Source organism: Hevea brasiliensis, chromosome 14 (genome assembly GCF_030052815.1).
Source record: "Hevea brasiliensis isolate MT/VB/25A 57/8 chromosome 14, ASM3005281v1, whole genome shotgun sequence".
NCBI classification, from domain to species: Eukaryota; Viridiplantae; Streptophyta; class Magnoliopsida; order Malpighiales; family Euphorbiaceae; genus Hevea; species Hevea brasiliensis.
In genome coordinates, this window is record NC_079506.1 from 45,745,317 (window position 1) to 45,763,514 (window position 18,198).

Below are 18,198 nucleotides of genomic sequence, written 5' to 3' on the forward strand. Positions count from 1 at the left end.
TGACAAATTCCATAATTTATACATTCATTTGATCATTCATATGATCACAATTCCCATCAATTGTTCTCATGCACCATTGTACTTAAAATATTCTTCTATGTTTTAGGGTCACTCAAATTCAAAAATCACAATTCACTAATCACATTATATTTTATCAATCATAATGGCTTCTTTAATTTCTTTAATTATTCCTTATGTTTTAGGGATTACTATTCACATATTACTATTTACTCAATTTGTTAACTTTTTTATACATAATATGTATACAAATTATAGATAAATAATTATATCACATTTTGGGTTCTAAGTTTGTTGACATTAATTGCCAATTGCAAATCAAAGCCTTCTAGAAGTATTTTCAAAAATTCAGTTTTTGTGTCATATGTTTACTATTCCATTGGTCTAAGCTACAGTGAGAATTTGGAAAACTTTGCTTCATCAAAGTTGTTTCTTAATTTCCTTTTTGAATCACTCTATTTAGAGTTTTGTAGCTCAAGTTATGGTCAATTTACCATAACTGCCCGGATTGGTCCTTACCCAGATTTTCTGGGCAAATTTGATTCTGTCAGATTTGGTGTCCTAACTTGGACTAGCAATTTGAATTGGTTAAGTTCGGGATTTGAGTTTGTGTTCTTCATGAAAGTTATTCTAAATTGTCTAACCTTTCCATTGATATAAAATTAAGGTTATTTGGATATTTCTACATTAAGTTATGCCCAAATAAACAAACACTATTTATTTAGTCAATTTTCCAGGGCAGTATGTGTGTTACCTAGATTAGGTTAATTTTTAGGGCAAATTAGATTGGTTTTCTGAGTAGGGTTTCTTCATGAAAAATGTGGCTTAAGGTTTTAAATTTCATCTCCAATTGGTCTCACACCAATTGGAGCTGTCTAGCTCTACTTATATTCATTTAAACACACTGGACTCATAGGTCCAGAATTCCCTGCACAAGAACAACACTTCCAATACCACCTTCCCACACTACTACCATCCACAATTCACATTCCATGCACTTTAATTAGTCCATAATTGGTCTCAACATCAACAATTTATCAACATATCATTAAATTCCTAATTTTTATATCAAAACCTAACTCTAATTCAAGATTTACACAACACATGTCACATTAGGCCTACTAATCAATTTCTAATTGATTTTTACACATCAAACACCATTTCTAAACCATTCAAATGCATCAAAACAATCAGAACTACTTCCCCCATAAGGCTGCCGAAATTCATGGTATCCATACACATGGATTTTATTTCAATTCTTTATAATTCCTAACTCAATTTATGCTCTTAAAAATGAATCAAAAGAGAGAAAAGGGATAACTAGCACTAACCTCTTTGAAGCTCCAACTTGAGCTTGTTAATCTTCAAAATTTCTCCTTCAAATTGCTGCCAAGAGGTGTTCTAAGGTGTGAGGATCAAATTTAGTGAAATCAACAAGTGGTTTTATGGTGCGTTAACAAGGAGAATCTAGTGAGAAGGAAGAGCACAAATGGAGATGGTAGAGAGAGAGGTGAGATTCGGCTGAATGAAGAAGAAAATGGGCAGAATGTGTTTTAATTTTCTCTCAATTAATTGATATTTATCCCCTTTTTACTTGCTTGGCAATTTCCCATTGGTTAGAAATTTTAGTTTATTCATTTATGACCTTACACTTATGTCATAAATCCAATTTAATTTTTATTTCTTTTCTACTCATTTTTAATTTAATTTCATCACTTTTTATTCATATTTTATATCATATAATTTATTTACTTAATTGGACAAGTTGGTCAAAAATCATTTATGAAGACGAAATTATCAAAATGCCATTTGTTTCGCTTATTAAGCCAAAATCGTCTGTATCGATTGATAAAATTTCAGAAGCATTTTCTTGGCATTCTAATGCCATCGAAACTTCAATGACTCTTCTCTGGAATTTCAAAAATTATTTCATGGATTTTTTCTCAGGTTTAGGGCTACTAGTTGTGAAGATAGCAACTTCTCATTAGGATCACCCATCACCGGGGCAACGACTCATTTAACTTTATTGTATTTTATTTCTAAAATTTTTCCTTAATTTTTTTTACCATTATTTGGATTATTTATGACTCCTTACTTTAGTTTATATATAGTTCTAAATATTTCAACTGTCCAAACCAACATTATAGGTAAGCACTACCAAGGGTAGCATCTAGCTGCCTTAGTTTGACATGAACATATAGGCACTATCAAGGGTATCATCTAGCTACAATCAATTGCCATCCACTAGTTAAGACACAAGCTATGATCACGTCTAGATTTTTTTTTAATAATTTTTTGACTTTAAATAATAAATAGTAATTTTAAAAAATTTTTTTTTTGCATACTAGATGTTATACATAACTCACCCTTTTTTTGTAAATATTTTGCTGCCCACCCCTTTTTGATTATTTTTTCTTTGATTTGATACCTTTTCGAAAAAAAAGCGCGGAAAAAGGTTGGGGCGGGGGGCATTGCGCGTTGTAAGTGAAAGAAAGAGACAAGGCAAAAGGCAAATTAGCCCAACTTGGCCATTTACCCTTAACGAAAGAAAGCTTAGCCATTTAGGGTTCCGTTGAAAAGTGGCCCTCAAAATGTAACCCAACGCCTTCCAATTTCCAATTTCCCACTGTTATACAGTTTAGTTTTCCACTTCAATTTTTATTTTGAATTTTCAAGCTTTATTTAATGTCTTTGAGTCTGAGAGGTGAATTCTGTTGGGCATTTGTTCTGATTCATCATTTTTTTTAATTAATGCTGACAGAGCAAGTGAAGTGGTGAGATGTGAGTTCTGGGTTCTATGGAACTATGATTTGTTAGAGAATTGGGCAGAGAAAATGGCAGCGGAGTTCAATACTGGGTTTCGCCGAGAAGAAGCTTTGGGCTCTGCGTTCAATCGCCACGCGATATCCATTCAATCGGATGCAATAAATAGTTCGTCTGAGATTATTCCGATGGGGAGTTACTTTGGGATGAATACTAGTAATAGTACTGTCATTTTGCCGGGACATTCCAGCATGTTTAACAGCAGTGCTCGCGGAATTCTTCATGTTCAAGCTGTCAATTCTTCTTCTTCTTCTCTTTTTCTTGATATTGCTCCTGACCTCAAGCATGATACTGGCTTGGCTATTGAGTGGTCTGTTGATGAACAATACAAATTGGACGAAGGCCTTAGCAAGTAGGTAGTTGTTTTTGGGATACGCTTCTCCTTCTCTCTTTCCTAGATGATCACTTGTTATGGTTTATTTTCTTAGTTATTAAATGCATATTCTCATGAAGATTTTTATGTCAATGCCGTTGTAACACTATTAACGTATCATTCAGGATGGTTCTATTGTTGATGATAAATTAAAGATTAAGAATTAAATAAAGTTTTTTACTGAGTTGTTGTTGGTGATATTATGTTTTTAATTATCTTGGGTAGTTGTTCAACCCTCTTTTTTTTTTTTTTTAAGGCGAGACATGTTTTGGACTTGTTAAGGAGGGGATTTATGTGATCTTTCCATAGATCAGGAAATGAAATCTGGTATTGGTAACTTATTAACTGCAAATGAAATACTTGTAGCTTCTGGTTTTTTGTGTATAACTATACATAATATGGTACCTAACTCAGTTACTCTTGCTAATATTGACAATTGTTTCTCCGCCTTCTTGTCTTTACTATCTTATAAGATTTATATTTGCCTGGTTATGCTACAATTACTGCTTACTTACTATGTTTACTGGCCGTGGTCTGAAATTGTTCCATGTGTTATTTCTTTTTATTTCACGCTGAATGTTTGTTTTCCTACTGAGGTAAATTTCATTTGCTTTTGCTTTTATATGTTAATTTTCACTTGCTGATAATTTGATTTGAACATATAGATTTACTGATGAGCCAAATATTATGAGATACATAAAGATTGCAGCCATGTTACCTGATAAAACTGTTCGTGATGTTGCATTGAGGAGTAGGTGGATGATGGTAGGGTCTTTTCTCCGTGTAATGATGGCAGCCCTTGTTTTTGGTGCTAAAAATGCTGCTGCTGCTGCTGCTGTTGTTGTTGTTGTTGTTCTTCTTCTTCTTCTTCTTCTTCTTCTTCTTCTTCTTATTATTATTATTATTATTTTAGTTTCTTTATGTTGTTCATTCCTCAAATATAAACATTATTTAACCTAATATTTTTTTTCCAGTCCCTAAGTATGCAGAAATACCAAAATTCCTTTGGTTGAAAGTGGGAAGTGCTAAAATTAATTTTTTTTTTGTCATTTTCTATTTTGGCCTTGCACCAAAAACTGCAGCTTAAGAAGAATGCATGGAAAAATTTTTGTGAATGGAAGCTTTAATGAGGATCTTTGGCTAATGATTACCTAAGTCTATATAAATTTAGAAAAGAAAAAAATGCAAGGCATATGAGTGATAGTATTCCGAGTTCTGACCTTCTAAAACATGTGCATCTTAATGTGATGGTCTGTTATCTGATTTTCAATTTTGTGCTTTTTTAGTTCATAAATTTTTTTAAGGTGAATTAAACCTCTGTTCATTGATTAACAGTAAGTTTCCATTTGGTCACAAATCTTTATTTTGTATCAATTTGGTCAACAAACATTAATTCTGTCTCAGTTGAACCAGTGTCTCTAGAATCTGGTGAGAGGCTTGCCGGAAAAGCTGATGTGGCTACCAATTTATCACCTTCCTTTTTTAGCTCTCCAGGGACGCCCCAGAAAGGCTAATTTTTTTTTTTTTTTTGGCTTTCTATCTCTTCAATTTTGTCTCATCTTTTCTCTCTCAAATCTGGCATCCGCAATAACTATTTGGTGGTCTTTCACTGGATTTCAATCACTTTGATTCTGTTGATACTAGATTGAAGTTTAATGACAAATTGGTACAAATTCAAGATTTTTGGGCAAATTGAAAACTAAGCACAATGTCCAGTCACTGAGTATAAATTATTACCCTAGTTTTTTTAATTGTCAAATATTAATATATTATTTGTAGAAAGAGATGTAGAAAGAGATGATTCTCATTGATTTCAATTAATCTGTACATGGGTATTTATATACAATTGATTCCTATAATTGTGTTATACTAATTAGGAAGAAATCCTAAATAAGAAATCCTAAATAGGAATACAGAATACAGAATACAGAATATACACAGAAATAATATAATGATTGACTTTCCATAACACTCCCCCTCAAGTTGGAGCATAGATGTTAATCATGCCCAACTTGTTACAAATGTAGTCAATCCTAGCTCCATTCAGAGCTTTTGTGAAAATATCTCCTAAGCGCTCTCCGGTTTGATATGTCTGTTGAGATGATCTGTTGTTGAATTTTTCACGAACAAAGTGACAATCAATCTCAATATGTTTGGTCGCTCATGAAATACCTGGATTAGAAGCAATATGGAGAGCGACTTGATTATCACACCACAATTTCGCAGTTGGGGGTCTTAAAACTGTCTCATCTAGTAATTGAAATATCCACATTACCTCACATCTTGATTGTGCCATGGCTCTGTATTCGGATTCACACTAGATCGAGAAACTACACTCGCTTCTTGCTTTTCCAAGACACCAAATTTCCTCCAACAAAACGCAATATCCGATGGTTGACCTCCTATCAACCTTAGATCCTCGGCATCGAAAAACATTCAACATTCAAATGCCCATGATTACCATATAACAAACCTCTTCCAGGAGCTCCTTGGATAGCACAAGATTTGTCCCAAGGCTTCCCAATGAGCAACGGTTGGGGAAGACATAAACCGACTTACCACACTAACGGCATAAGCAATGTCAGTGAGAAGGTAGTTCAATTTTCCTACCAATCTCCTGTATCTCTCTGGATATTCAAACAACTCACTATCCCCTGCTAACATTTGTAAATTTGGAGTCATTGGTGCACTACAAGGCTTAGCACTTAATTTTCCTGTCTCTGTCAATAGATCGATGACATATTTTCTTTGAGACAAGAAAATACCCTTCTTACTTCTCATAACTTCAATACCCAAAAATACTTTAATAATCCCAAGTCTTTGGTGCAAACTGGTTTGGAGGAAGGTTTTAAGAGATGAAATACTGCAGAGTCACTCCCGGTGATGATAATGTCATCCACATAGACTACGGGAGAATTAGACCACCTCAGATTGCTTATAAAATGAGTGATCACACTTACTCTTTTGCATACCAAATTCTGTCTTTGTTTCACTGAATCTCCCAAACCAGGCCCTAGGACTTTGTTTCAAGCCATAAAGAGACTTAAAGCCTACAAACTTTACCCAACTCCCCGAGCAACAAACCCGGTGGTTGCTCCATATACCTCCTCACGAAGATCACCATGAAGGAAAGCATTCTTGATATCCAATTGGTGCAGGGCCAATCATATGTAGTGCTAAAGAGATAAACAAGCGAGCAGTAAGTTTAGCTACAGGAGAAAAAGTGTCGAGTAATCAACCCCATATGTCGAGCATATCCTTTTGCTACAAGGCGTGCTTTTAACCTAGTCACAGAACCATCAGATTTACCTTTCGTAGAATACCCATTTGCAACCAATAGCTTTCTTACTGGGCAAAGGCAACAGTTCCCATGTACCATTAGCATCTAAAGCCTCCATTTCTTCTTTCATAGCGACACGATGAGACGGTGCCTCACCAATGATTAGGGATAGGAACGAGTCTAAAGAAGTAACAAAACACCGAGAACAAGAAGACAATTGATTATAAGAAACAAAAGAAGAGATAGGGTAAGTACATGAACGTTTACCTTTACGAAGAGCAATGGGTAAATCTAGATCGGAATCATGATCGATGAGTGCAGGATCTCCCAACGAAGTAGCTAGTGGAGGATCCGAGTCGGTAATCTCAATCTCTGGAATAAACATGAACAACGGGAGGCCGAGTAGGTCTAGAGAGACGAAGAAGCAGTGTGAGAGGACTAGACATTGATTGGGCGGTATATATTAAGATATCATCCTCCTCCCCGACTCTCATACACGGATGATTGAGAAAAAATGGAGTGGACTCAAAAATGTGACATCTGCGAGAAACAAGATAACGATTAAGAGTAGGAGAGAAACAGGTACCCTTTTGAATCCGGAGTACCCAAGGAAGACACATTTGAGAGACTTTGGATCCAATTTAGTAACTCATGACGAACATCACGCATAAAAACAAGTACAACAAAAATACGGGTTCAACAGAAACAAAGATTTTGTAGGGAACAAAGCGGTATAAGGAATATCCCCATTAAGGATGTAAGACGGCATACGATTGATCAAAAACATGCCGAGAAAGCGCATCCGCCCAAAAGTGTTTAGGAACTTTCATCCGAAAAAGAAGAGCACGAGTTACCTCAAGAAGATGCCGATTTTTCTTTCGCCACGCCATTTTGGGATGGGGTATCCACACAGAAGGATGAAGAATGCCATTTTGTGTCATGTAAGACTGAAATTGTCTTGAAAAATATTCTTTAGCATTGTCACTTCTTAATATGCGCCTGAAATATTAAATTGAGTTTTGATTTCATTACAAAAGGCACAAAAGATAGAAAATAACTCGTAACGATTCTTCATTAAATATAACCAAGTAACACGAGTAATCATCAACAAAAGTAACAAAATAACGAAATCCAGCTTTAGAAGTAATGAACAAGGACCCCAAACATCGAATGAACTAACTCAAAAGGGGATGAAGCCCGTTTATTGACTCTAGACACGTAAGGCAAACGATGATGTTTTGCAACCGACACGACTCACATTCTAGTGATAAACGAGGACACAACTTCTTCATGGTAGACAAAGAAGGATGACCCAATCTACAATGAGCTTCAAGAGGTGTTACGATCTGGAGCAAACAAGCGATCATGGTACATGATTTTCGAATGTAGAGACCACGACTCACGTCCTCTACCAATAATTCGTAAGATCCTGAAACAAACACCGATCAAAAAAAGGAAATAGAACAATTTAAGGTACGAGTAAGTTTACTAAGTAAAGTAGATTAAAAGAGAAATTTGGTAGACACAAAGCAGATGACAAAGAAATTGACGGTCGCGATTCAGAACCCATGACACAAGAAGTAGAACCATCCTAAAGTAATGAGAGGAAGTGGGATTAGAAAAGCGGATAAAAGACTAGAATTACTGTCATGTGATCTGTTGCACAATCAATAACCCATTTGGATGAGGAAGACACAAGGCATGTAGTGGATTTACGACTCGTGATCGCAGTGATAGGAACCGTAGGCTTTAGAGATGCGGAAAAGCGTGCAAAATCTTCGCAGATACCAAGCAGCTTTTCAGAGGAAGATACCGTAGAATCCTCTCACGCCATATTTGCCATCTGTGATCGCTGATTTTTCCTCTGAAGTCTGGACAATTATATTTTGTATGGCTGTGCTCATGACAATAATAACAAATGACTCCTCTTGAGTCTGATTAGAACTAGCCTCTCCATTACGCTGATTACTTCATTGCTGTAATTCCTCCTCTACTTCCTCTTCTATTACCGTTGTCCATTTGGATTACGGCTAATAAGAGCACTGTGAAGATTGGGTACTCGAAGGACCCGTGTGAATGTTTCATGCAAAGAGGAAATCTCGAATCGAAAGAATGAGATTTAGCGCCTCATACTCGAAGGAAGGCACGCAAGAAAACTCATAACCCAGTTGCTCCGTTGGGCTCTTGAACTTTCACATCGTAACTAAAAGGCAACAATACATTAAGTTCCTCATATACCCGTTTAAAATCCATAAAATAAGCCGTGAGAGACTTATTATCTTTCTCAAACGGTAGAATGCCTTACAAACATCATAAATACGGAGATATTCCTTTACGAATACATAAAATCTAAGTAATCCATCAATTCTTTAACAAATTCACAGTGATTAATTAAACTAATTACCTCACTGTGAATCGAGTTCCGAAGCTGCAAAAACAACCGAGCGTCCTCCCTTAGCCAAGTTTGTTGTGTATCATCAGTAGGTGGATCTTTAGTAAGGTGATCATCCTTATCAATGCTACGCAAATAGACCCTAACAGTCTTACTCCACTCTAGGTAATTTGAACCATTAAGTTTGTGTTCCGTGATCTTAGTCATCATCGGAATCACATCAGAAATAACATTCTTATTGTCTGCCATTTGTTGAGACAAAGAAACTAACCAAAACGCTAATCCAAAGTGCTGACAGCAACAAAATAATCCAAAATCACAAATCAAGTAAATACCGAAATAGGATCTGAGAGCCAAACCTCAGAAGTCCTTTAATGGTGTACTGGATCAGGCAACAGCACACAGTGGTGGAATGAGGGGATTGAGGCGACGCTGGCAATGTTGATCGGAATCGAAACGGCCGGTCGGCGGCCAAGGTCTCTCCTGAGCTGGGTGGTGAGAACAAATAGTCACCCTAGATGGCCTGCTCTGATACCATGTAGAAAGAGATGTAGAAAGAGATGATTCTCATTGATTTCAATTAATCTGTACATGGGTATTTATATACAATTGATTCCTATAATTGTGTTATACTAATTAGGAAGAAATCCTAAATAAGAAATCCTAAATAGGAATACAGAATACAGAATACAGAATATACACAGAAATAATATAATGATTGACTTTCCATAACATTATTCATATAATGCTTAAAATTTACTTTAGATGTGTTTATTTGAATTAAAAGATGCTGATGAAAAACCTTTCACAGAGAAAGCGAAGGAAAGCAGAAGAACATAATTTGGGAGAGAAGTTCAATAGTAGGAAGGTATGATAGATCTTTGTGGGATGTTGACTTTACTCTATGTAGCAGTTCTTTGATTTCATCACTGGGTTTGATAAAAAATGCTTCAGCCGAGTGCATGGTGAACTTCCACTTACCATCATAGCATAACAACAATATTGAAAGGAAGGAACAACAATATTGAAAGGAAGGAACAACAGTAATATGATGCCTGTTCCTAATGTTATTCACTGGGCTGTATCCTTCCTATTGGCACACTTTGTTTTGCACCTCTGGTGCCTTTCAATACCATCTTCATTTTTTTTCCTCAAGAAAAAGGGCATTCTGCTGGGTCATAAGTCATGTGGATATGAGTAACAGTTTGGACTATCATTTGTGTTTATGATTATGAATTTGTCTATGTTTTGAATACTTTCCTCTAGTTTGATTGTCTATCAGCTGTCCCTTTTTACCATGCTATGTGATGGAGTAAAGGAAAGTTAGATATAGGGATTATTTTCTTTTAATTCTTAAATATGAAAATTCATCTTTTTTCTTTGTAAAATTTATATTTAGGAATTGAGGGTTTATTACTGTTTAGGAATTTTTATTATCATTTGGAATGTTTAGAAAGTTATTTGCTTCCTATTTTATGTAGTATTGGTTTAGAATTTTTTTATTATGGGATTCATAATCCTAGTATTATGATTTGAATCTTCCTTGTCTAGGATTTCTAATCCTAGCAGTAGGATTAATTATGTAAATCTCTATAATTACCTATATAACTTAGTTATTTCATAGGGTTTTGATAATGGAACTCATGAGTATTTTGATTTGTTTTAAGGCCTTTGTGCCTAGTTTCTCTTCCCTCTTTTGTGTCTTCTCCTTCCCCTCTTCTGCTACAGCTGCAGTATCTTGGGTGCAGTTCACAGCCCCAGGAAGCTGCAATTCTTTTCTTTCTCTCTCTAACAAGCTGTAATTCAAATTGCCAACCCTAAACTTCCATTCCTTCTTAAATTAAAACCCTTAAACTCATAAAGTGGTTGAGAATTGCCAACCATAAAAGCATTCAAAGGCTGATTCCTTGACCTGCCCTACATTAACATGATGACTGTGATATAGGAGCTAGCACACTACTGAGAAATCTGTATCTCTTTTATGCCTAAACCAATATGAAATAATTATTAGTCTCCTACAGGTTCATGCACTTTTGATACCCTAGCCGAACATATTTTCAAGAGTGAACTGCTGCAGTTTCTGATCATGAAACTTTCAGACTTCAGCATGAGTTTTATGTTGAAGAATTATGACAGCTATAGCCAATTTTACATTTTATCATTTTATGGCAGCTGGTATTCTAATGACTACTTTATTATTGCTGGATGAGGATAAGCTATAAAAACTCACCTGAAGTAAACTTAATATTTGCAACTCAATTTATTTGTGGTGTAGCCTTAAATATCTAATTGATGTTTCAATTTATTGAATCAATTAATGTCTTTAGGATGTAATGTTGATTGAAGAACCAGGATTCTAAAGGTCATACTTCTTCAGGATAAGCTGGTGGAATCATCGCCAACAACGAATATACCTTCGGCTGTGCCACGGAGCATGCCTGTGTGTCCTATAATGATGCACTACCTAGACCAGGGTGAACCCTTGTCTTTTGAAGGTTAGTGTTTTGATATTGTTTATGAGAATCTTGAGTGTTCTTTTTCTTTTAAGGCAATAGGTAACTGCCTTTTGTTCTATTTATTCCAAATGCATATGTGTGTTAACTTGTTTTTGTGTGATGATATAGGAATTACAACTTGATACTGGTTTTTTTGTTTCCCTGACTTTAACTAAGTATAGTTTAGCCTTTAAAGAAAATAGTTGAATTTAAAAATTTATTAAAATTTGTTAAAAGGGTGTATTTAGTGAAATTGAAGGTTTGTAAGTCAGTTTTATGCGTGTTTATCCTTATATTGGGAGAGGTCTAGAACGTGGTACATCTGGAGTCTTGGTACAGTTATGGGAATGGGGTTATGCCACTAAGTTATTTTAAGATACATGGAGCTAGGTTTAGTTCTAATGCCAATTTGATTCATGGTATGTAAATTACACTTACTCAGGTTGTTGGGTTGTTTCTTTCCTTTTATTATTATTAATAAAATAATAATTATTGCACCTTAGTTAAATATTTGTGTATTTGTGTTATTTAGAAACAACCACGTCTGGCCTTTCTACTTCTCATAATAGATATTAAATAAACAATTAAATATCCCTCCCTCACCTAAACCTGTGTCCCCGCCTAAGCGTAGACTTAATGAAAGACATAGACACAGAGTCCATTTTTTCTATTTTTCTTATTTTCTGGATTTTGGCATTTCTGCTTCTTCTACTCCTCCTCCCTACCCTCTTTCCTTGCAATTTTTTTCTGATTTTTTGGATTGCTCATTTCGGTGACCTAGATTGCATCCCCTAGCCATTTGGGACAAACATTTTGTGAATTGGGACGGAGGAATCAGATCAGGGAGCCCAGGGGGGTTGCAGCAAATTTGGTAAATATGGTTTAGTTAGTTCAGTGGATTCAGGATTTTTTTTCACCCATTGGGTTCTTAGGCTTATTTATATATTTAGATTTTTTTATAATGACTATTTATTGTTCATCAAGATTGTGGCAGGATATTTTTTTTCCTGATTTGTTGTGTTGTTATGCCTTATGGTATGATAAGGGTTTTAAATAACAATATTGATTGCAATAGCAGTGTTTATATGTCAAAACATATAGCATTTTTTTTTAAGTTCATAAAATGACTTATATTAACCTGAAGAAGCATTAAGTGAATAGTAAGCAATGAGTTTCATAAATGAATGACAAATACGTAATAGATTTATTTTTAAAATTAATTATTTAAATGCATTCACAGATTAAGAAATTGATAATTATGTATCAAAAAACTTTAAATTTACTCAATTCCCACACTTATCCATGAGTTCTCCAATATTTTCAAACATAAATGCTTTTTTTTTTATGCCGCTGTAGATAATTCTCTGCTTAATTTAAATAAATCCGAAAGTTAATTATTTTTATGGTTCCAAAGTATATGCTTTTTATTAATGTATTTGTTATTTGGATGTTATCAGGAATAAGTGGTACATCTAGGCATCTCTTGGAGCAAAATGCTCAAGCTTTTAGAAAAATCACGGCTAACCTTTCAATGTTCAATGTCAGTTCATTCAAGGTGACTGCCCCATCCTCTTATATATTTTTATGTTATGTTAGTTCAAGCAATAAATGCTAGCTTATATATAGAAGTGATTCACTGTGGATATGATCATTGTGTGTTCTATCTCCCAAAAGTTAACCCTATCAATTGGTCTGACCCATCAGATTTGAACCTGCTTTCCAAGGATAAGTAAAGTTCTTTCCTTAACTTTGTTGACTTAATATATGGTTGGCTGGCTTCATATAATTCCTGTCATACTTGGTTCATGCATTTAGGTTTGGATAAAAACTTTTATATTAGTGGTACTTCATTTGTCTTGCAACCTTAGATAATTCTCTTTCTAGTGGGTTTGGGACTCACTTGTCTAGCTGCAAAATTGAGGAGAGTAGGCTGACTGGTTTTCCACAACACCCTTAGTCAACCCCTTATTGGTTGAATACATTTTACAAAGACATAGGAATATAACTTTTGTCTACAACTGAGTAGAAGTAGATATATTTGGATTTTATCATGTGTGCAGAAGACGCATTTTTTCTTTTTGGGCAAATTGGATCCCTCTATAGGTACATATTTACTTCATTTATAAAATCTTTCATATTACAAACAACTAATTCTTAATCCCAAACTAATTGTATCCGGTTAAGTAGATCCATTTTCGTTATTCATCTCTTGAAGCCAATTTTGCATCAATAACTAAAAATTATAAATCTTTTGAAACTCCTTTCCTCCACATCATTTTAGGTTTTTTCCTTTCCTTTCTTACCCTTCTACCATTAACTTATCACACTTCCGTATTGGGGCATTCAATGCTCTACTGTGAACATGGCCAAATCATTTTAATCAACAATCTCATTTTTCCTAATGTGTGATTCATGTACTCTCTAGTGGATTTGGTTATTCATAATCTTATCCATTATTATTTCACCAGATATCCTACTTAACATTCGCATTTCTGCCACACTTACGAACATTTACGCCCATACAAAATAGCTGGTCTGACAACAATTATGCAGAAATTACCTCACACTTTGTTAGAAATCCTACGGTCGCATAGTACTTTAATCGCACTCTTCCATATCATCCATCCTATTTTGATCCTATGAATTATATCCTTATCTATTATTTTTTTTTTCTAGATAATGGAATTTAAATACTTGAATTGGTTGTATTTTGCACCAAAACTCCATCCCATTGAATGTCACCTCCATTCTTTCTATGAGGGTTAAAACTCACAATATTTATGTTTCGTCTTACTTCTATTCAATCTAAAGCCTTTACTCTCAAGAGTTATTTTTCACAACTAATTTTTGTTAAATCTTTTGTTAGTGTTATCCACTAAGAAAATATCATCTGTAAATAACATGCACTATGGGATATCGTCTTGAATAAGATTGGTTAGCTCATTCATAATTAAGGTAAACTGGTACGAAGTCAAAGTCTATCCTTGATGTAAATCCACTGTTATGGGTAACTTATCCACATCTCCTCCCACTATTCTTATACTTGTGACAACCGCTTCATACATGTCCTTAATGATGTTTTATATGTTTGAGATGAACTCCTTTCTTCCCTAGCACCCACCAAAGAACTTCCCACTTTATTTTATCATGTCTTTTTTTAGGTCAATGAATATCATGCGGAGATCCTTCCTCTCACAATAAATTTCTATTAATCTTCTTAACAAAAAGATAAGCTTTATCGTAGATCTATCAAGCATAAACTCAAGCTGGTTCTCTGATGCCTTAGTAGTGTCCCTAAGTCTGTGTTTAATCACTTTTTCCCATAGCTTCATTGTGTGACTTATCAGTTTAATTCTCCGATTGTTTGTACAACTTTAGATGTCTCATTTGTTCTTAAAGATATGAACTAAAGTGCTCTTTCTCCACTCATTTGGCATTTTTCTAGATTTTAGTATGCCATTGAATAGCTTGGTTAGCGAAGCTACTCTAGCCTCCCCAAAGAACTTTCATATTTCTATAGGCATATCAAATGTGCTGCAAGGTTTCCTTATATTCTTATTCTTCATGGCCTCTAACGTCAACAAATATGATTTTCCGAGTGTAATTAAGGTTTTTCTCTATCAAAGGAACATAAATGTCTGTAAAGTCATCTTCATGGCTTGCATTGAACAGTTGATGAAATTAGTATCTTAATCTCTCTTTGATCTCACTTTCCTTTGACAAACTTGTTGATTATCATTTTTAATGCACTTAACCTAATTTAGATCTTTATTCCTCTTCGTTCAATTGTGCTGGCTTGTACATCTCATTCTCCTCCTCTTATGTCCCCAACTTTTATACAAATTGGTTAGACATTTACCATGAGCCTCACTATATGCTTTCATAGCTTCACATCTTGTTAACTTATATTTCTCAAAAGCCTCTCTATCATTTGCCATTGATGAGTTTATGTACCATTCTCTTTTCATCTTAAGTGCCTTTTCGACCTTCTTACTCTACCACCAAGGCTCTTGTGGGCAATCCTATACCTTTGTAATGTAGTATAGGAAGCTTAAGAGTTTTATTTAAGAATTTAAATTATTATAAAATTAAGAAATTTAAAGAGTTTTTATTGTTTATGAATTTTATTATTTTTAGGTCTATTATTTCCTTCTTTATCTTATTTAGTTCTCTGTATCCCTAATTAGATTTGTGTTGGGGTTTATATTCCTAATTTGATTGGGGTTGTAACTAAGCTCTATATATAGAGTTAATTTTCTATTATTCAATAGATTGACTATGATTATTATTGAGATTTGTAAAATTATTGAGAATTAGTTCTCTTTCCCTAAGGATTGGCCCTTGCTTATATTTTTATTTAAGAATTTTAATTATTATAGAATTAGGTAATTTAAACAGTTTTTATCGTTTAGAACTTTTATTATTATTAGGTCTATTGTTTTCTAGTTTATATTTTTTAGTATTCCTAATTAGAGTTAAATTAGGGTTTCTATTCCTAATTTCATTAGAGCTGTAAGCTCTATAAATAGAGCTAATTTTTGATTATTCAGTAGATTGACTATGATTATTATCAAGTTTAATAAAATTATTGAGAATTAGTTCTCTTTTCAAGAATTGGTCCTTGATTTATTCTTTGTTCTATATTAATTTGGTATCAGAGCTCATCGAGTCAAATTTTCATCACTTTCTGCAAAATTACTAGACTTACTATTCCTAAGATTCCCACGTGTCTTTTGTCCTTTGAAATTTTTCCTTGCTGCTACTATTAAAAAATAAAATAAAATAAACAAACTAGAAGAACCCAGAACTACACCGTCACTATTTTCCTTCACCAGCACCACCTTCTGGTCACCATACAGGCTTCCTATCACTGCAAGTGACCTATCCAGCCTTGGACTTTACAGGAGCAAATTCGGTTGTCGGACATTATCCACATAGTGAGATCTGACCGGGTCAAAAATGACTCGACTCAAGACCAGCCTTGAAATTTGAACTTTTCTGGCAAATGGTCCCCCTTCCTGCATTGCCTGCCACTGATCTATGGTTCCCTGCCGTTGGAAATTAATTTTACGCCCCTGGAGCAAGAACCCAATGGGTTGGGTCAAATAACCCATTGAGTAAGGCAGACACACTCATGCTGTTTCTATGAGCTCACTTTCACCTGATTTCTATTGTCTGCCTTTGCCATGTCATCTCCCCACCTTCCAGCCACATCATCGCCACGTCAGCAGTTAGTGCCACATTATCATTGCCACATTAGTAGAAATTTTCAGTTCCCTACTTTATTAATTTGGATGTGCTGGTTCTTTTTTGATGTCCATTTTTGATAAAAATGACTCTAAATTGCTAAAATTTGAGTTTTGCTTCAATGTGGTATGTTTCTTTGATTTGAAAACATGTTGTGGACTACAAAATTACAAGGTGACATCAGTGATTCTGCAGTATGGTTAGATGAGTTATGGGACACAATTCAAAGAATACAAGCTCAAATTGACGATTATTATTAATAGCTTGATGAAATATCTTATTTGATGGATTTACATCGCGGTCTTAACTATGCTCCTTATGGTTTATTTGATGAGTATCGAGATATCCAGCTAATCTTACAATATAGGAAGAAAGCACTTGAAGAATGTAAGGATGAGTATTGTGATCAATAGGCTCATCAACAAGTTAAAGATAAAGATCTTGAAGAGTTTGAGGCATGGAAAGAAGCACATCTATTTCAATTGAGAGAATAGTTAGATACAATAAAAAGTATTGAAAATATAAAATAAGAAGTCTTGAAAATGCAAAAAAACTATAAGAAAAGCAAGAAAAACAGCTTGAAATTGAAGACAATTAAGCTGCAGAGTTGATAATGGAAATTGAAGAATCCAAAGTTGTGGTTGTTGAGTTTTCAACCGTTGAAAATTCTATTTTAGATAAAGAAGTTAATAAATTCACTTGTTGAAAAGTCTATTTTAGATCAAGAAGTTAATAAAGTCATGGAGTCTATAAAAATTGAAGATCCTCGAGCTAAAGGAGCATTTCAACTATTGTTCTTATTGATTTTGTCTGTCGAGTCCAAATGTTTTCAAGGATGCAAAAGCAAGCATGGAATACTTGAAGTCAATATTTTTGCAACCACACAAGCATGAAGAGTTGATTGTTCTCTTAATATAGTTTCGAATTCTCCCACATGGACGAGTTTTTTTTTTTTTTTTTTTCTTCCAACCAAGGGAGAATAATACAGTATAGGAAGCTTAGAGTTTTATTTAAGAATTTTAATTATTATAAAATTAGGAAATTTAAAGAGTTTATTGTTTAAGAATTTTATTATTATTAGGTCTATTATTTCCTAGTTTATTTTATTTAGTATTCCTAATTAGAGTTGAATTAGCATTTTTATTCCTAATTTGGTTGGGGTTGTAAGCTCTATAAATAGAGGTAATTTTTTATTATTCAGTAGATTGACTATGATTATTATTGAGAATTAGTTCTCTTTTTTAAGAATTGGTTTTTGATTTCTTCTTTGTATTACATCACTTTGGATATGCCTAGTACATCAATTGCTACTTTATGAATGCAGCTTGCCTTTGTCCTCAATGAGGTATCAACATTATCATTTATGCATCTTGTATCAATAGCTTTTCCTTAAAATCTGTTTGCTTTGTGCCTTTTAGGTTCCATCATCGAGTTCTAGGTTATATAAATCTCTTTCCTTTTTCACTCTGCTCTTTATCTTCACATCTAAAACACTAGCATGTGCCAAGTATTTAGAGCCTCACCAGGGATAGCTTTGCAATTTTTACATAGAGTTGTCCTGTCTTCTAGT

The 18,198-nt window shown here is 34.3% G+C and overlaps 1 protein-coding gene across 11 annotated transcripts in view; it reads left to right on the forward strand.

The window, feature by feature from the left end:
- The first annotated feature begins 2,439 nt into the window (after positions 1–2,439).
- LOC110666879 (uncharacterized) overlaps positions 2,440–18,198 on the forward strand; it is a 29,594-nt gene continuing 13,835 nt past the window's right edge. For 2 of the 11 annotated variants that reach the window (XM_058134856.1, XM_058134857.1), the window contains exons 1-6: positions 2,440–2,654; positions 2,780–3,193; positions 3,880–4,060; positions 9,698–9,754; positions 11,264–11,381; positions 12,839–12,936. In XM_058134856.1, coding sequence (XP_057990839.1) covers positions 2,853–3,193; positions 3,880–4,060; positions 9,698–9,754; positions 11,264–11,381; positions 12,839–12,936 — 795 coding nt within the window. In that variant the 5' untranslated portion in view covers positions 2,440–2,654; positions 2,780–2,852. The remainder of the gene's footprint in view (positions 2,655–2,779; positions 3,194–3,879; positions 4,061–9,697; positions 9,755–11,263; positions 11,382–12,838; positions 12,937–18,198) is intronic. The other 9 variants (XM_058134851.1, XM_058134850.1, XM_058134855.1 and 6 more) reach the window with 8 other exon arrangements.